At 33.3% G+C, this 21,223-nt stretch overlaps 1 protein-coding gene across 1 annotated transcript in view; it reads right to left on the reverse strand.

Moving 5' to 3' along the window:
• The window catches only part of LOC129236477 (uncharacterized), a 100,524-nt gene extending 95,883 nt beyond the window's left edge, over window positions 1-4,641 (reverse strand). The window contains exon 1 of the mRNA XM_054870901.1: window positions 4,182-4,641. Coding sequence (XP_054726876.1) covers window positions 4,182-4,263 — 82 coding nt within the window. The 5' untranslated portion in view covers window positions 4,264-4,641. The remainder of the gene's footprint in view (window positions 1-4,181) is intronic.
• Window positions 4,642-21,223: the final 16,582 nt, after the last annotated feature.

Genomic DNA, 21,223 nt, shown 5'->3' on the forward strand with positions numbered 1-21,223 from the left:
CAAATATTTTAATATTATTTAAAAACTATTAAAAATTAAATTTCAAAAAAATTGAAATGTTATATTAATATAAAATTTATAATCACACAGGCTTAAAGAATCCCTCTATTGTGAATGCAAACGAGTCGAAAAAATCCCACGCATAAAATATTTTAATATTATTTAAAAATTATTAAAAATTTAATATAAAAAAATGTAAATGTGAGAATTTATAATCAAATGGCATGCGTGGGATTTTTTCTACTCGTTTGCATTCACAATAGAGGGATTCTAGGCAAAGCTCGTAGCGCGTAGACCCTTTTGGGGCGTAGACCCTTTTTGGGTATTTGGCCGAGCTCCTCCTCCTATTTGTGGTGTATGTCTTGATGTTGTTGTATGATGATCTTTTTCATGGCAGAAATACAGTCGGAGGTTTGCCATTGCTTGCCGAGGGGTGACCACTATTAGAAAAATGTTTTTCTTAATTTTGGTGTTTCACCGAGATTCAAACCTACGTTCTCTCTGTGCATTCCGAATGTTAGTAAAAATTACTAACAAAAATCGCCCCTGATGTGCGTAATCTTATATTCTATGATCCTTGCATTCATACCACCGTCAAGCATTGCCAGGATAATAGATTACCCCGGTTTGCTATGGTGAAAAACAAAATAGTGCGAGCAACTTCGACTGTCACGTCACCGAGTAGACTCGGTAGACCGAATTCCACTCCCGCTCATTTCACACGTATTCACACACTCGTCCAATTAGTCGTTGTTCACGTGGCAACAAATCAACATTTGTGGAAGCTGTGTTGATTTTTTCGTATATCACTAACACAATCTCAGGTTTTTCGTAAACAAAATGACGATGACGTCAGTCAATCAGCTGTTTCTTTTAAATTCGCTGAGAACTGGTTAACGGTTTGCTTTTGGCCACACCTTCTGAATTCTTTTCATGCACGAATCGCACCTCATTGCATTACCCAGCTCTTCTCGTACTCATTTCCGACTCATTTAAGTTTAAGTTTACCAAAATGTCATTCGAATAATGCCATACTGACATACAGGAAAGAAATTGAGCGGAAGTCTTTTAACACTGACTAAAACGCTAATCTAAGCCTTGTACTGTGTTCTCCACCATAAAATTCCGCTAGCAACATAATTTTTTTTTTTCACTTCAACATTTGACAGCACGTATGCTTTTTTAAAATAAATAAATCAAGATAAAAAGTATCAAAACAGGAAAGTTTAAAATTAAAAAAACAATTATTAGAAGAAGCTGCTTCCATAGTGGGAGCAGAAATGATTGCATTGTTGATGAAAACCAGCTTCTATCTCCTATTTCAATTTTGCTAATCTTCATTATTTTCGCACTCCATTAAAGCAAATAATTGTAGTAATAATTCAAAAAGTGTATCATATTTTTAGCCAGCTTACATTTCAGACAGATTTTTAAAAATTTTTCTGAGCTTCACTTTGAACACAATTTTTAATTCGCTGAACTGCCACTTTTCACGAAATCTTAAATAGCAAATGCAATTTAAACATCGCTGAAAAAATGTTGCTGGCATCATGTTGGCAACATGTTGCGAGTTTTACCACAGCTTGAACAGAGTATAATTTTGTTGTGAAATTATTGTGAAACTTCACGCATATTTCATGGACAAGAATTTTATACAGATTTTGCCAGCTATTTCATATGAAATGACAACAAAGTTCAGTATTTTCCGGATGTAAGCAACTTACCGAATGTACGATATTTGATACTTATAAGGGAGATAAGCACTTCTCCCGCTTTAAAGCACTTTAAGTGCCGCTTACAAGCAATTCCATATTCTCGCATTACCGGCGAGATTTCCTTTATTTAAAAAAAATATATACACCGCGTTAAATATCTATAACACTAGTTTTATTGGCAAGTTTTAACAATTTATTTCCCTCTCATTTAACTTCAATAATTTTTGTATGAAAATATGGTTCAATATCCAATTTTGGTATAGCAAAGTCCAAGTTATAATAAAATATAATATAATAGATAAAAACTCGCATTGAGATTTGGGATTTTTTAATCCAGTGCCGAATTTTGAGTACAGATTCAAATCCTTATACTTGGGTTTTGTAAAGGGTCTTTCAATAAAAGCACCTAGACATTGGCAACTCAATTTAGTCTGCAAACTGGTGCAATACTGTGAGAAGAGGTTGCCTCTAATAGTTACTTGGATACGACGCTAATGCACATAACGTACTTAGTACGTAGTAATAAAGTATAAATTTTTATTGTGGGTAATACACCAAAATTTTGTACTAGAGTACGCGTTATAACAATGGATTAGGAAGCTAGAATTATCCTACGAAACGTCGATGTCCGATCATGGCCAATAAGACTTGACCACCAACATTGAATAGAATCCTTAGGAACCGTGTTTTTATTCGGTTTGTCGATTGGGATAAATACTTAATGAATCTAAAATGGAATCTAGAATTTTTAAGTTTAGATGAGAGCCTTTATTGACGCATATGAGGACAGTTGTTCAATAAGCAAAGTAAATTCTGCCGAATAAGTTACTTGGTGGCATAATAACTTATATCGACTGAGGCTTCAAATAATACAAAAAAAATATGTCCGAACACAAACTTTTTTAAACATTTACTTATTTAATAAAAAGATAACGTTTTTAAATAGGTGGAAACCCTCTTTATTTTAAATATCATTCTGTAACATTCCAATTAACTCATTAATTTAACTTTTCAAAGGGGACATAGCTTTTTGCATTTTCATCTTTTTATTTTTTTTGAACTGATTGGCAACACTCTTCCATAATTGTCTCGTCAATAAATTGTCTTTGCTTGATTGATACAGTAATATTTCAGTTAACTTGTAATAAATTTAATTTCCACTTTTTAAACAGGTGGCAACCGCACTCAATTTGTTTTTAAGAATAAGGAGTTTTAAGAAAATTTCTTTTTAAAAAATTTTGTAATATTTCGTTTACCAAATCAATAGATTTTAAATTTTCAGATAGACGGCAACCCTTTTAATAAATATTTTCAAAAGTAATATTTATCAAACCTCTTTCCTTTGACCTCCATATTATTATATTTTATTATTATTATTTGTAAACTTTAATTTATATTTTCAAAAAGGTGGCAACTCCCAAAAAATCAATTTCATTAAAAAATTTTTTTTTTTTAATAATTTCATAAATTTCATAAAAACTGTCGGGTGAACTGTTTCGGAGACTAGATTTTTATAAGTATACCTACAAGTATTACGGCTAGCACTAACTTCCTCTTCTTAATTGGCGCGATAGCCGCTTACGCGATTTTGGCCGAGTTTAACAAAGCTAACCGGCGCCAGTTGGACATACAATATACAACTGGCACGCCGTGAAATGTTGCTAGCAACATTGATTGTCAAATGAGAAGAAAGGGGAAATTTATGAGCATCGACCCAGAAGCAATTGAAAAATGTTGGTAAAGAATGTGTTTTTAAATACGTTAAACTCACGTCCAACGTCGAAAAAGTCTGGCCAGAAAAGTCTGCCCAACCCGGATACCCAACGGAGGGTTAAATAGCTGTGAAAAATGTTGCTAGCATCATGTTGTTGGCATGTTGTGCGCTGTTTTCACGGCGTAAACTGAATATTACTTTACCGTGAGATACATACGAAATTTCACGCATATTTGACGGCAATGCAGTTTGTACGGATGTAGTAGTAGATGCTATGCTTTAGATAATATCTTGAGATTTTATATTCAGAAATCATTTTGGTTTATTCAAGATCATAAAATGATGCAACTTTTTTACAAGCTTTTGAAATACACTTTTTTTGCTTGCTGGCGTTTTCAGACTAAAACAGTGGCTGTTGGACAGTAACTGTCTTCGATTGGATTGGCCCTTGGTGTTCACATTTATGAAAAATCTGTACTCACAAAAATTTATTAAATTTTGCATTCGCTTATAATCTTTGAAATTAACCTTTGAAGCAAATCAAAAAAGTCTAAGCAAATTTTTATGAGAAATTTTCAAATGGCGCCAAAACAATTTTGTTTCGGGGCAACAGGAAACATTAACTCACCACTGCTTCAACTAATAATATTCATTCACTACTTGTATAAATTTCAACAGTTCTTCAAGTCCATCGCAACTCGTTTAAGCCAACAAAGGAAACAATTATTCTTTTTAATTACTCAAGTACTTACATTCTTGTTTAGCCAATTGCTGCTGCGCCTTTTTAGTCTGCAAAGACGCCTCCGTAGTGCTTTCAACATCTTTTGCGCTCATCTTCTAAACCATCTACGGAACGCGCCGAGCTAAATTACGTTTGGTGTATGGCTCACGTGCTGGATAATTTGGATGATTTTGGATTCACCTACTCTAAGGGTGGGTACGATAAACTACGCGCTATTTTACGATTTTTTAGCAATTACATTTTTATGGCTATGACTACGACTTTTTTTGTTTTTTTTTTCATAAATATGGATTTCTTACATTTCGTGATGACTACAACAACTCAACTCATTCGTGGCTTAAGTGGAAGTAAATGAAAGGATTTATGAGCGTAAATTTTTCCAGCATTTGCAATGGGTAATTAAAGAATGCACACAATGAGCAAGAGTGCCACACAAAAACAAAGAATTTGAGTGCGCATTTTATTTTTTTTTTTTTAATTTTTTTTTGTATTATTAATTGTTGTTATTGATAAAGAATTCGATTTAATTGATGAATTCAAAGCTCGTAATTTTGCGCGATTTCTCAGCGTTATTTATCACTCGGGAGCTGGACTGGACACGTTTGAACTATTCGAGTATTCGTTATAAACTGAATTGTGCCATTACAGTTTGATAAATTCACAAACTTCAGTGCCCAGTTGTTTTTTTTTTCCTGCTTCTTTTACGCATTGGCGGCATTCCGCTGCTTTCAAAAACATTCATATGTTGTTATTGTTTTATTTATAGTGGTGTGGACGCCGTTGCTAAGCGTCGCTGCCAGTCAACGCCAGCGCCATCACCGATGGTGATATTGTTTTCCATTTCAATGCGAAAGACACCCAATGGGGATGGCGTCAGCGTGCGCTGCAGAGACGCTAGACAAAAGCAGCGACGCGTACGGCGACGGCGGCAAAATAAAATGTAATCAGCTGTAGCTGTGTGGCTATGCTGCTGGTTGCCTGCTGTTGGTGTTGTTGAGGTCGGCAATTGTTAGCGACATATGCATACATACATACACACATACATATATAAAGTCGACATTCGGAATTTAACGCTGGGAGCTCATAATTGGTGGATTGGCATACGCGTACAAGTACAAATGTATGAACTTCTGCCTGTGGACGTATGTAATTATGTAAATATGATATATGTAGATATGTTTACATATTTCTCCAACCAACGAACTGGAAGTTGCCTTTTGACTGTAGTCAACGGTAAAGTCTAATGATGTGAGTTGTTTACCTACAAATAAGCTATTGACACATTACATTTGCATTAGTGGTTGATAAAAAGGTCGTGGAATGCAGAGAAAGGGGTGTTAAATTTAATTTGAAATTCTGTTTCCTCTTCAATATATTCCGCCTTTCAGCTTAATGTACTTCTAGATTTTCCAAAAGTTTTGTAAAGGCCTTCCAAATTAACGCAAACAGCCGACTTCACTTCATCATCTTTAGAAGATTTTTTTTCCTGATGCTATTTATTTTTAATTTTGAAGTATAAATTGCTTACATATAGAGTCTGTGTCAGAAAAAAGGAACCGCGTTTATTCATGAAGTATAAAAAATATATATTTAAAATTTTTTTTACATGAAAGTATGTACAAAACTACGAGTCGCAATAAACCGTGTTGTCTCCATCGTTGTCGAGTATAGCCTGGCATCTTCTTCATGCTTTGAACCAGCTTTGCTGCGTAGCTCGTCGACAAGCAGGACTAGATTTTGCGAACTGGTCGCAAGAGTTGCTTTAAATCATGGACTGGCCTTCCGACCAGCAAAATGCGTTTTCATAGTTCCCTACACATTTTCAATGTGGTTGGCATCTGGGGACTGGGAAAGCCAGTCCAATACTGTGATATCCATTTTCTTGTTTTGTTGTTTCTCAATGTGTTTTTGCTAAGAGCAGTGGTTTTGATGATGTGGGACGGTAGGATATGTTTGCCTCCTTCAGTCGTCGTTCGATGGTGTTGATACTCACATCTACTCCCTATTTAGCAAGAACTGGTCGTGCTTGGCGTAGTCACAAAGAAGGGTATCGCTTAAAAAATTGGTCGTCACTCGCTTCAAACCGCGCTCGGAGAAGTCATCAACATTTTTGCACACCTTATGCCGCTGATTCAACATCACAACAAACTTTTTTGATTTTTTAATCACTTTTTTAATCAGTCAAAGCTGGTTTATCCACAAAGCATTTAAACTTTACATACCCCCACAAATAGTAGTCCAAAGACGTGATATCACACGACCTTGGTGGCCAATCCGCTGGTCCAAGACGAGAGAAAAATTGCTTACCGAAACGACGACTCTGTGAATCCAATATTTCACGAGCTATATGGCAAGTATCGCCATTGCTTGTTGGAACCAAATGTTCTGGAGATCACTGGTTTCAATTTCCGGCATCAAAAAATCGTTTATCAGGGCGCGATAGCGTTCGCCATTCACTATTACATTGGCGTCAGCCTCGTCTTTGAAGAAATATGGGCCGATGATTCTACCAGACCATAGGCCGGACCTAACGGTTGTTTTCAATAGATGTAGTGACTGTTGAATAGCTTCGGGATGCTGTTCAGCCCAAATATAGCAAGTTCGCTTATTGACGTAGCCATTAATCATAGCTCAACACCATAAGTTGGCCTTAGAGCGCGATTAATACTCTTCATAGAGCGTCGATTTTCGAAATATATTTGTACGATTTGAGGGGTAAGTCTTTCCATGATGAAATATCAATGAATACTGGAAAAATTATGTATTTAGTTTGACAGTAGTCGAAAAACACCTAACACCAGTACCTTCAATCTGATCACTTTTTATATTAATATTTATGATATTATATAATATTTATTTAAGCGCCAATTATAAACCCTTTATTGAAAATTTGGTCGAGCTCCTAATCCTATTTGTGCTGTGCGTCGTCATGTTATTCCATGAAAAAACATCTGCCATTCGGAGTCCGTTTAAAACTGAAGGCCACTCTATTTCCTTCAGTTTTAAGCGGACTCCGAATGGCAGATGTTTTTTCACTGCCGAAATACACTTGGAGGTTTGCCATTTCCTTCTGAGGGGCGGCTGCTATTAGAAAAACTTTTTGTATCAATTGGTGTTTCATACCCAGGGTTTCGGACCAGCGCACTTCCGAATGGTAGTCACGCACCAACTCATTCGGCTACGACGGCCGCCGTGAAGATGGCTTTAGCTTTTCTATTTATAAATTTCTTTTTTATTTATACGTTTAAGTTAATTGGATAAAATTAAATTAATAAATTTAATAAATAGTTTTTTTATAAAGTAAATGAATTTTTACAAATATTTTTTCAAAAAATCAACTCAGATAATAGAAAAGTTTAGGCTGAAAATGTTTGCATAAAAATGTTTAAAAATTTATTAACGGAATCAAAATGACGAAATTTTTGGAGGTACTTTCAAATTAGTCGAATTCACGTAAACCTTAAAATTTCCTGAAATATTTTAGCGGGCGTCTTAAAATATTTTACAATATTTATGGCCCGTGATCTTCAACTAGTTATTTTTGTTTTAGTTTTTTCTTTTCGTATATAAAATTATAAAACTTTCTTATTCTATTTTCATTTGCTATTGTTTCTGGTTAATATCAGGTCAGTCCATAAGTTCGTGCTTATTTTACCCTTAATTTCACTTTTGTACGATTTTTTCATACAAAAAATTATTCGCGGAATATAACGGAACTATTTATATTTTCTTTGATGTATTATGTATTCAACAAGTGATTTTAATCGGGGATAGAAGCAAGTGTTGTTAAAAAATAAAATGGAATCTTCGAACGCGTATAAAAGGCATATTTTGTATTTTTTTATAAAAGTGGTAAAAAGCAACAACTGCTGCTGCAGAAATAAACACTGTTCACGGAGAGGATACCGTGAGTGTAAGGACTGCGCAAAAGTGGTTTTCAAAATTCCGAAGTGCTAACTACGACGTGGAGGATGCCCCGCGCGCTGGTCGTCGTGAAGTCTTTAACTCCGACGCCTTGCTCGAACTCGTGGAAGCTGAGCCAAATTTGGCAGTCGATATGATTGCTCAGAGGTTAATTTCATAGCATGGAACAGTTCACAGGCACCTGGTTCAGTTGAGAAAGGTTTCAAAGCTGGGAAAATGGGTTGCGCATTGACTTTCCGTCGCCAACCTTCAACAGAGAGTGAATGTGTGTTCTCAGCTGCTATAACGGCTTGAAAATGAAAGTTTTTTGAACCATATCGTTACTGGTGATGAAAAATGGGTTCTTTAAAATAATCCGCTTCGCAAACGCCAAGGGTTAGATAAAGATGAAACACCAGAACCGACCCCTAGAGATGGCCTTCGCCCCAAGAAGATTCTCCTGTCTATTTGGTGGGATGTAGCCGGTATTGTTTATTATGAACTTCTGGAACCAAACCAGACGATAACTGCTGATTATTATTCCCATCAGCTATCAAACCTGAATGAGGCACTTAACAAAAATCGACCGTCATTAGTGAATAGACGTAAAGTTTTGTTTCACCACGACAACGCAAGACCTCATACCGCAAGGCAAACATTAGGCAAGCTGAACGAGCTCGGATGGGAGCTAATGCCGCTCCACCATACTCTCCGGATATTGCACCTTGTGATTATCACCTTTACAGTGGACTTCAATCCCATATGAGTAACAAGAATTACTCCTCAAAAGAAGCTATAAAAAGGGATATCGAAGCGTATTTTGGCTCCAAGGACAAACAATTTTTTGGGCAGGGAATTACAAATTTGCCTAGACGTTGCGAAGGCATTGTAAATAATGAAGAAAAATATATTATTGAAGGAAAATATATATGGACTGACCTGATAATATATACTACGAGTGTATATTTATTTAAAAAATATTGTTTTACTAAAAATATAATTCTATACAAATTTCTATTTATTAATTATGCAAAAAACTATTTTATTTTCTAAATAAATTTTAAAATTTTTTGAATTAAATAAAATTTTATTTATTAAATGTTTTTTTCTAAATCTTTTGTTTTTTCTTCTTCTTTTCTTAGACAGACTTTGTTTAATAAAATGTTTTACTAAAAACATAATTTTATAAAAAAATTTAATTTTATAATAAAATCCATTTTATTAAAAAAAGAAAATTAATTAATTTTCCAAAAAAAATATTTTATTTTTTAAATTAAATTTTTAATTTTTTTTAATTTTATTTCTTAAATTATAAGTTATCTAAATTAATAAATTTCCCTTAAATTTTCTGTGATTCAAATAATTCATTGTTTTTCGGTAATTTTGTTTAAATCTTTTGTTTTTTTTTCTTCTTCTATTAGGCAGACTTTGTTTAAAAAAAAAGGTTTTACTACAAAAATAATTTTATAAAAATATAATATTGTATATAAAATCTATTTTATTAAAAAAATAATAATTAACTTTCCAAAAAAATATTTTATTTTTTAAATTAAATCTTTCAATTAAATTCAACTTTATTTCTTAAATTTCAAATTATTTAATTTTCCTTAAATTTTCTATTAAATAATTCATTCTTGTGTAATAATTTTATCTAAAACTTTTATTTTTTCCTTTTTCTTCTATTAGACAGACTGCATATTTAGTTTTTATATTTTCATTTTGTGAACTCAAGGCCAGTTTAACAATAAAACAACAAATAAAATAGTGCTTTTATCGATTTGCCGCTATTTCGATCGCAATTAGTAGTCATCTTCTAGTCCACTCGGCTGCGAAATTTTATAATTGCGTTGGAAAAATGGTACCATTTCTTTTTGTTTTTGTATGGATAGCGAGGCACCCTAATGCACCTTAATGCACATATGTGCATATCTCCATAGTGAAAACGAACCCAGCACCCGCTGTCGGTATGCCTCTCACAAACATGGACGGCTACGGCGGCTGGGCTAAAGTATTTTGTTGTTGTTGTATACATATCAACTCCAAACCACGTCATCTGCATATCCTCTGCCATAAACACAAATGCACTTTCGTAAAACAAAAACAAAAAAAAATAGTTTTAACACTGCAGGGGTGGCCTATAAAGTTATAATTATAGCCATTGAAGTCATTTCCCATTTCGAATGTATGGCTCATATAATAACGTCAGTTGCAACTTGAAACACAATGTTGGCTCGAAAATAAAAATAATAAAAAGTAACCAACCCGCACTGCAACACACCCAACCCGCTTAACGGTTTTCTATTCAAATCCGCATTACAATGATGAAATAACAATAAGCGGCTCGGAAATAGAGGCCCGGTAGCAGACACTTTCCGTAAAAAGATTACTAAGCAAGCAAACCGTATTCCCCTATTTTCCAAATGGTCATGCGTGTGCATAGTTTTATTTATGCCTTCGTCCTTTTTCACTCCCGCAACTCCAAAAGAGAAAAACAGCCTTAATGCACTTAGTAAGTATTTAGGTGTCTAGTTGCAGGCGCTTAACAACGCGACAACGCAATGACAATGACCCCGTGCTCACACACGCTCGACTACCTTAGGCAACGCTCAGCGTACTCACAAGCCCAACACACACATACATGCATGGTATTAAGTCTGGAAGTGCTCATAGACATAGCACATTCTTGCTTTACGTCAAACTATCCACCAACTACCAACTTCATCGACACTATCGTCCTTGTTTTCACCCTCAAGCCTATGCTGCTTATACAAATGACACCTGCGAGAGATATTTAGTAGCTGCTACTCATTCGGCCACAAGTCCCAGGTGTTCAATTTGAAATCATAAATGACCGACTAACAAAATTAGTGCCGCACGCAAGGACATCCGCTCAGGACATTCTACTGCTTTGTTGTTATTTTTACTCGCGCTTTTAAGGAATATACGCTTCCAGTTACATATGTGGGTATGGTGTGTATGTGCACCATACAACCAATCCAAATTGAAATTTTTTGTAAACACTCCTTAAATATTTGAGCGCGCGAAATTGACTGCTTGACAAGATATTAACTATTAGATAATTTTTTACCCGCCACCAAAAATGCTTGAAAATTAGGTAATAAAGTTTTGCTAATAGCTTGGAAAGAAAAAAATGTTTTGTTAAGCGTAAAAGAAATAAATCCAAATATGTTGGAGTGGATAGGATAACATTGGAAATTAATATCTTCATTAATAATTTTTAGAAATAGCTTTTGTTCAGAAAGTGTCCAGAATATTGCCACAATTTTATTTTGTTTCCAAACTGCCAGTCTGCCGATTGCTTGCTTATGGCTTTTGAGCGGAAACTGTCAGACAGGTTCTTACATTTTGTGTTACTATATTCCCTGCGCAAAACTAACACGGTTGTATAAAATGACGTTGGGTGATACCAGCTCTACCAGCTCCGTCAGAATAGGGAAGAGCATCTCCAAGTCATTTTATACCAAACTAGGTTGTAGACAGGACGACCCTGAATGACCCCATGTAGGGAGATAGGTGAAATGGTTGAATTGCCATTCTGGCACTCCTCAAGTAGCACTGAAGCGCCGTTTTGATACCATTATGAGACATCCCACAGGCAGATATCTATAGCCAGCCAGAGCTGGTGATATAATGGAGAAGGTTGATGGGATTTAGGTTGGCGCACTGTCCCAGGCTGTCGAAGAAAGGAGCACCCAGTGACCTTAATCGTCTAACTGCCAAACCCAGACATTTACAGAGAAAGTGCTCAACAGTCTCTTTCTCTGAAAGGTCCCCACAGATTCTGCAATGGGGGTTAAATGGTAAGCCTAGCTTTTCCGCGTGCGTGCCGATCGTCCAGTGACCGGTAAACACAGCTACGAGTTTAGAAATTGAATGGCGAGGAGTCCATAGGACTTACAGAGTCCTTCGTATATTGTATATTACTGGAACCAAAGGGTTTTCCAAATAACACATGAAGAAATGGAGCTCCATTTTTTCTGCGCTTTCCTGAGAAATAATTTGTACAGTTCCCCTTAAACAACTGTCAGGGGGTGCCGATTACCGGGTAGGAGGTCACTGAGACCAATTCAGTCCCCTTCCTGCAAGCTCATCAGCAATTTCATTTTCCTCTATATTCCTATGTCCTGGAATCCAGATCAGAGGAATGTTACCTGCATACCCAAGATATTGGATCTTCTCCTTACAGGAGTTTACGAATTTCGTTCTACATCATAGCGTCGTCAGACCCTTGATCGCTGCTTGACTATCGGAGAAAATGTAATATCTTCATCGCTCCCGCGTTCCCTAAGCATTTTGCATGCCTGCAGCATCGCAAGGACTTCTGCTTGAAAAACACTTCGGTGCATATTTTCCCCTCGATCCAATCCTGCCTATTTGGAAAGATTGCCCTAGCACGACCCTCAAACTCTAGTTTGAGGATAGAGAGATCTGTCCGAAGTTCAGAGAAATATGGTATTAACTGCCCAAAAATGCCACCATGTCCTTTGAGAGATAGCTTCTCCTTGATGATTGCACTTCAAGCTGCGATGGAAATAACGTAAAAGTCGATGGGAAGTAAGTGCAAAACGATATTCTGGGCAGCACTGGGGAAAGTTTTACACCCCGCGTGACTTCCTTAACTTGTCGCTGGAAAAGATTGTGAGGGCTGCAGATCCTAATCGCGCCGGCACCATTTATTACAAAAGTGTACAATTGCTGGCGTATGAGGATGATGTTGACATCATCGGCCTTTACAATCGCGCTGTTAATTCTGCCTTTTCTACTCTGGATAAAGAAGTAAAGCGAATGAGTCTGGTTGTGTGACGAAGTATCTCCTATCATGAAACAAACAGTTGGCGTACTCCCGCATCGGCATCCACAACTGTACATAGGTATACAATCTGTCCAATCGAAGCGTGACCGGTAAAATTCCAACATACATAGAGTTCCGTTATTAAAAAAAAAATTAAATGGTATTTAATAGTTTTGTGAGGAATTTAGGAGGCGTACGTTGTTTTTGCAAAAAGAGTTCCGCGTATGAAAAAAGATTTGCAGCAGTGTTCCTATGTACACACCCTAAAGGTCCAAACGTTGGCGAATACCCCGGACGAGGCCCAAAAAAATACCTCAACAAGGCAAGATCAGAAAATCATTGATTTGATTGAGCCCAAACCGAACTGATCGTTGCTGGAAACTGAAGCAGTTCTAAAGAAAAGATGTGTGAAGAAGAAGACCTCAAATTCTCAAAGTTCACATTGAAAAAAACGCTGCTCTACTTATCACATAATGAAAAAAAACTTGCATGGGCTATGACAAATTCAGAAAGGAATTAGGCAAACGTAATTTTCACGGACGCATCTTACTTTTGGACGAAGTAGTTGCATACGTCGGTCCTGGTGTTTGCTGATAATCAATAACTTCAACGAAGTGTTAAGCATCCAGTTAAGGTTCTTGCTTCGGGCTGCTTCTCTGAAAAAGGATTTGGCTGCTTATTTGAGTTCACCACCAATCGGAATTTAGGTTTACTGAATAAAATTTACCAAAACGCTTTACTACAATTTTTTTTCGGGACAGACTAGCAAGTACAGCCCTCAGGCACAATTAAATTCATTGTACTGCACTCGGAATCCGTTTTTAATTTTTTTAACCTACTCGACCTTCGAAGAAATCTGAGTAGATCTTGTGGTGCCAAGAAGCCAAGGTGGTCGCTTCTTAACACATCAGTGCCAAAGACCCCAAGCCTGATTCGAGCGAAGGCGAGGCAGACGGACAGAAAGTAGTTCGCCGTCTCATCCTCCTCTCTACATGATGGGCAGAGTGCACTGTCTGAGATGAATGACTTTGTCCATAGAAAGTGGCCCGTCATCAGTCCACCCAGCCTCCTACAGTCCCCTCTGCTTAGTAACAGGAGTAACTGCAACAGTCGGTCGGGTATGACAGGTAACATCAGTTTTGTCCATCTGCAGCCTCTCTGAGCCTGCCAAGCTCGCTTGTGGTGTGCTCTGCAATTTTCAATATGGATAAAAATATCGACGAAGAATTTGTCTTAAATTTTGTGTTTTGAACGGGATTTCGTGTACCGGATCGTTAAAAATGTTGCAAAAAGTCTATGGCGAGTGAGCTTTATCAAAAACACGGTACATGGGTCTACGAGTGGTACAAGGCTTTTGCAGAGGGACGAGAAATCGTGGAAGATTTGCCCTGATCTGGTCGCCCAACAACGTCTTCAACGGATGAAAACGTCGACAAAGTCAAGGAAATGGTGCTGGAAACCCCTCATTTAAGTTTGAGGGAGGTAGCTCGTGACACTAGCGGCTCTCACGAATCAATTCGCAACATTTTACACCATCAATTGGGCATGAGACGCGTGGCTTCCCGACTCGTTCGAAGACAGTTGAATTTCTTTCAAAAAATTGATCGGAAGAAGGTGGCTGAAGACATGCTTGAGCAAGTGAATTCGGACTCAACGTTGATCCAGCGCATGAAAGCATCATAACAGGTAATGAGACGTGGGTATATGAGTTTGGCATGCAAATCAGACAACATGCCACCAGGCGTCTTAATATCCACATGAACCGAAACCCAAAAACCCACATCAAAGTCGGTCAAAAGTGAAAGTTATGCAACTCGTGGCGTTATGCTTTCGGAATTCGTTTCAAGAGGTTCTACGGTAAATGAAACATTTTTTTTTTTTTAAGTTATGCAACGTTTGAGAGAGAATGTGCGTAGGAAACGGTCCAATTTGTGGAAAGAAAACTGATAGATTTTACACCGTGATAACGCACCGGCTCACAAGGCTCATATTGTGGACTCTTTTTTGACCAAAAACCTTACAAATATCATCGAAAAACCTCCACATTCACCGGATTTAGCCTCCTGTGACTTTTTCCTTTTCCCAAAACTTAAATTACCACTCCGCGGGCGACGTTTTGAGTCGATAGAGGCCATTAAGGAGAATTCGCTGAAGGAGCTGAAGAAAACCTCTTCAAAGGTGGTTTGATGACTGGGCTAATCGTTCGCATTTGACGTTGGTGTATTGCCTCGAATGGAGCCTATTTTGAAGGCGACAAAATAAATTTTGATGGTTGATGAATGATGTAATTACTTTGCATTTTATTGAACAATTCCCGGTACTTTTTTGACAGAATGTATATAGCACAGGTTTCCTCTGGTATCACCTCAACGAAACGGCAATTTTCTCTAACATTTAAATGCCTCGATAGCAATGCTTAATGCTACAACAACAACTAACCAACACACATTGGATGATAGTTAAAATTTTTATTTGTAATCTGAAAAAAGTGTGTGTGTTTGTGTATTAGTGGTTTTATTTATATTTTCTGTATTGTATTTATATTAAATAAATACTTTATGTTACATTATTCGATATAATAATATTAATAAATTGCAATTTGGATTTTTTTGTTTGTTTTTTTTTGTTGTATTTTCTTTGCCATTTTTGCATTTTTCACAAAAGTATGCATAAATGCACGCTAATGAAATTATAAATATTACTTTAATAAATAATTAAAAATTAAGAGTTGTATACATATTTCTTTCTATTTGTTGTTTTTTTGTTTTTTTTTTCTTTTGTTAATTTTTTCTGTATAATAGTACTTTGTAAATTATTAGTAGTAAATAATTTGTGCATAAAAAAGCGCACAAAATGTACGTAAAGAGTACCAACATGACGACACGATCGTTATTACTACAAATATAATCATTAACACGAATTACAAAAAGATAATTTTCTGCTGGGCGACTTAAGTTTAACTTCAATTGTGGGGGTTTGTAAATTTTTTTTATAATTTTTATTTATTTAATTATTTTTTTCATTTTATATTTTTCATTCAGAGTTCAACGTACATGGGTTAGTTTTTTTTCTGATTTAGTTTTTGTAAGTAGTTGCATATTTGTTGGTGTTTAAATTGAACATTTTTAATTTAGTAATTAATTATTTTATATAAAAATACGATGCACTTAAGGTTTGAAACAAACTTGTTTTTTCTTTTTTTTTTACTCCTTATGGACAATCAATAGGCAAAGAATTACGATCGGTGGAGAATCAGCCTCATCACTGAGTCGCTCGTAGAAAAGTTACGTATACGACCCGCCGCTGCGACTGCGAACAGAAATTTGCTAACACTGATGATTGAGCTAGAAAAACTCCACATCCACACAAATGCTAAATTCCAAATTTTAATTTTTCAACACTACGAAGTAAATAAACAAATTTAAGCTTAAAAATTATTTCTTTAGCATTTTTTTGCAATTATTTTCGTTTTCTTGCGAATAATATTTTTGAATGAGGAAAGGTAGCAAAATTTTAGCATAGTTTAAATGCAGCGAAAAAAAAATGATTGATGCCTTTATCCTTTGAAAATGGTTTTTACTTTGTAAGGAAAATTCTTGCTTGTAAAAATATAAAAATTTGCAAGTTTTAAATTACAGATTTGTTAAAAATTTTCAATTGAACAAATCAGCTATTAAACTCTGTTTTTTTTTAATCTTTCCCCATCCTTCGTTTTTTTTTGACATTTGTTGCAATTTTGTCTGAATTTTGGCTTTTCTAATAATAATTCTAGCAATCGAACGTATTGGTGACTCATTGGTAAATTTTTTTGACCTCAAATGAAAAATTACACACAAAAAAAATTCTCAAAAAAAACAATTTTTTTTTTTAATTTACTTTAATTTCTAAATTGATAAATAAAAATGGTTATTCTTTTTGAATCGCATTTTGAAACTCCCCAATAAATAAAACATATTCCTTGAAAACTCTACGAAATGGTGGTGGAGGGGGACACTCCTTCCTTTTTTTTGGCATTTGTTGAAACTTTGTCTGAATTTCAGATTTTATAGTAATAATTCCGAACGTATTGTGCAATTTTTTTACCGCAAATGAAAAATTACACACAAAAAAATTTCTCAAAAAACAAAAATTTATTAATTTACCACATTTTTATAAATTTTGTAGCATAAAACTAATTATTTTTTCTGAAACTCATTTCGAAACATTTTCCTAGCAAAGAAGTTCGTGACAAATTCTTAGAAAAATCTAGGAAATTGCGCTACGTTTGAACTCAGTAATGTCACTCTACCGATTTCGAGTTTATGACGTAGCCATTGGAACTCAGTGATGTCTTTTTCGTAGAGCAAGGTAATAGAGCTGAATAAGGCTGACTTAGGCTGAATAGGGCTGCCTAGCACGAAAAAGTGAAACCTGACCCTAGGAATTGTACTATACAATATTAAAAAAAAATATTGTTTTCAGAAGTTAAAAACAAAAATTAAAAATATTTAAAAAATTAAAAAAAAAATATTTAAAAAAAAATATTAAAAAAATTAAAAAAAATGAACATAATAAAAAAATAATAGTAACAAAAAAATAATAGCAAAAAACAATAAAAAAAACCGAAAAAAAAAATAATAAAAATAATAACAAAAAAAAATAATAAAAATAATAACAAAAAAAAATTTAAAAAATAATAAAACAAATTAAAAAAATAAATAAAAAAGATTAAAAAAATAAAAAAATAATCACAAAAAAATAATAACAAAAAAAAAATGATAGCAAAAAACAATAATAAAAAAATAAAAAAAAAATAATCACAAAAAAAATAATAAAAAAATAACAAAAAAATAAAAAATAATAATAAACAATAATAAAAAAAATAGTAATATAATAAATTTGTATGGCTCTTCAAAGCAATCGTATATTTCCACCTTTCTTTAACTGCATTTAGCGCCCAAATTGCCAGGCAATTGTTGTTGTAAACACTCTTCCGAACGTAGTTACCGAAAATTAGTTACACTAACAGAAAATGATAAGTTTACAGTGGAAGGCGTATAATAAATGTAAACATTTTTAGAAGATGCTTTCAGGCGCAGCCAGAGCCGGTACCTGTGCAATTAAATTGCATGGTATAGGTAACTAATGTTTGTGTGTTAGTTATAGCGTGTAATGAACTCTAAAACTTAGTACTTTAATATCAAAAAATAAAACAAAAATATATTAGGCAATAAACAAGAATCCACTTGGAAATAAAAAATACTATAAAAACAAACTAAAAATATAAGATTAACAAAGATTTCTCTTTACACAAAAATCTGGCTAGATTTTCTCAGAGAGCTTCAAATGTAAACAAAAATAAGCAGTTTTTAACCTCACTCTAACACCCTTGACATTTCTGAAACTTAGCAGCGCCTTTAACAGCAGTTGTGTTTTTTTCTCTCATCTTTCGTAATTCAATGCAAAAGTACTGTAGGTAATAGTAATTTATGCGAAAAAAGTTAAATTGATTTTCTGCTGCAAGTATGCATTTTTTTAAGGTTTTTTTAATTTTGGAGTCTTACATTTTAGAGTTACGAAGTATTTTAAATATTTTTTTTATTTACTGTATTTTTACAAATATTTTGCGATTGTTTCAAGCATTGACAATATTAATATATTTTATGAATCATATTTTATATGCTTTACTCATGTTTTTCCATGCTTAAAATTATTGTATTCTTTTCTTAAATTATTTTCTCATAATACTTAACGTTTAGGGTAGATTTTAGTTTAATACTATAGCCAGTAGAAAGCGCTTGTCGAAGCGTTTTGGACTTAATAATTTCGCTTCGCATTTCTCTGAAGCAAATTTGCTTTGTTAATAATACCAAGTTAGGTGATTTATGTATGATTTCGTTTTCTATTTTGATTCGTTTTCTAGTTAGAGGAGCTATTTTGTATGTGTGTATACATATTTTTTTATTTAAATAAAAAAAAACAACAATTGAAATATTTTCAAAAGCATTTTATGGGTCTTCAATAATAAAAACAAAAAAAACCCAATTAATGTAAAAAGTACTTAGCAAGCAAAAACAAGCAAATGGACGTAGTTCTGTTTTTTTAATTTCTAAAAAATTCAAAATTTTTCCCCCAACACATTTAGTTCTATCATTGAATCGAACGAACTCGGATTCGTTTAACGTGAAAGCTACTAAAAAAGTACCATCACTGAACTGGAAATTCATAGAGCGGCAGCACCGACTCTATACCGAATGTCAAAGCGTTGAAATTTCTGAATGCAGTTTTATCGGCGAAAAATGCAAAAAATTTAATAAAAATTAAAAACAAATTATAGAAAAATAAAAAAAAATATAAAAAAATAATAGTATTAAAAACAAATAATATTAAAAAAAATATTAAAAAAAATTACAAAAAAAAATAATAGTATCAAAAACAAATAATATTAAAAAAAATATATATGTAAAAAAAAAACAAATTACAAAAAAAACAATAATAAAAAAAATATTTAGAACAAAAATACAAATATTCAGAAAAAACAATATTTAGAAAAAAAAATAAAAATTAGTTCGAAACAAAAATAAAACAAAAGAATTCGAAAAAAAAATAAAAAAAAAATGTTTAGAAACAAAATAAAAAAAAATATTTAGACAAAAAATAAAAAAAATTTTTATCAAAATATGGAAAATAGCAAAAAAATTGCTATAAATTTATATGAGAAATATTGTCAAAATATTGAAGAGAAATAGAAAAAAATTTGAAATTAGAAAGATTTTTGTTAAAATTTTATATGAGAAATTTGATTAAAACATGGAAAAATAGCAAAAAAAAATTTAAAAAAATTGTTAAAATTTTATTCGAGAAATTTAAAATATCGAAGAGAAAATCAAAAAATTAGATTTGTTACAATTTTATATGAGAAATATCATCAAAATATGAAAAAAAATAGCAAGTAATTGAAAATAGAAATTAGAAAAATTTTTGTTAAAATTTTTTATGAGAAATATTATGAAAATATGGAAGAGAAATATCAAAAAATTAGATCTCAGAAAAAAATTTTGTTACAATTTTATATAAAAAATTTCATTAAAATATGAAAAAGAAATAGCAAAAAATTGGAAATAGAAATTAGAAAAATTTTTGTTAAAATTTTTTATGAGAATATTATCAAAATATGTAAAGAAATGGAAAAAAATAAAAATTAGAAAAAAATGTGTTACAATTTTTAATGAAAATTTTTATCGAAATATGGAAAAATTACCAAAAATTATTTGTTATAATTTTATACAATATTATATGAGAGATATTATCATAATTTGCAAGAAAATTAAAAAAAAAAAATAGTTATTTTAAATTTGACATTTGGACTATTCTGGCCCTTTGCTCCCTCGCGGAACCATAGAAAATGATGTATTTTCGTTTCCACGACAGTCGGTTCTACGTTACCGAAACGACCCGGATTTATATCCGGCCAAGGACTGTCACTCCAGCAGCATTCACCGTATGTAAGTATGGGGAATGTTTATGCTGCTACAACAACAACAACATGTATATTGGGACTTTTTCAGGCAATTTTAAGAATTTTAAGTTTAGTGATAGTAATTTTTTCGCTCTTCGCTTTTCTACGAATATTTCAATTACAGAACGGAAACAATTTTTGAAATTTTTCCAAATGCAAAAAAATATGTTGACTTATAATTTATATTTTGTTGTCTTAATGCCTCTACTAATTTTAAACAAATAAATAAAACTAGAGTATATACATAATAAGAATTTCATAAAAATAAATTTAAAAAGAAAAACACAAATAATTGGAGTGCCTAACTCAACATAATAAATGTATTACACACAAACATAGTAGACAAGTATAAGTTCGATAAATGTTTATTTATAACTTAAATGTAGTTGATTAACATAAAATTAATAATCATAGTTTTTAAAGAGAGACTGAAAGATAACATAATTAAGTTGCAATTAAAATACTTTTGTGTGAATTTCTTTTTTTATTTTAGTTTTTGCGACTAAAATTTAAAGTGCTATTGTACCTAATCGTTAATGAAATGCGCCACAGTCGACCACAGCAAATACTTACATACGCATACGGGTATTTAATTTAAAAATAATAATATTTTCACCTAATTTGTGACGTACTTTTCAATGTCGTTCCCATTTAAATGTATATAATTACGTTTTTCAATTAAGAACCACAAGGGAAAAATGTAGGCAAAAGCTTCGCCTACATAAAACAAAAGTTAACAAACAAAACAAGCCTACCAATTGAGCGCAAGGTCACCGCTGGCCTACAGCAGTACTCACTCTCCTCTCTTGGCTTGCTCTTCAACATTTCATACTTTTCG

Source organism: Anastrepha obliqua, chromosome 1, assembly GCF_027943255.1.
Source record: "Anastrepha obliqua isolate idAnaObli1 chromosome 1, idAnaObli1_1.0, whole genome shotgun sequence".
Lineage (NCBI taxonomy): Eukaryota > Metazoa > Arthropoda > Insecta > Diptera > Tephritidae > Anastrepha > Anastrepha obliqua.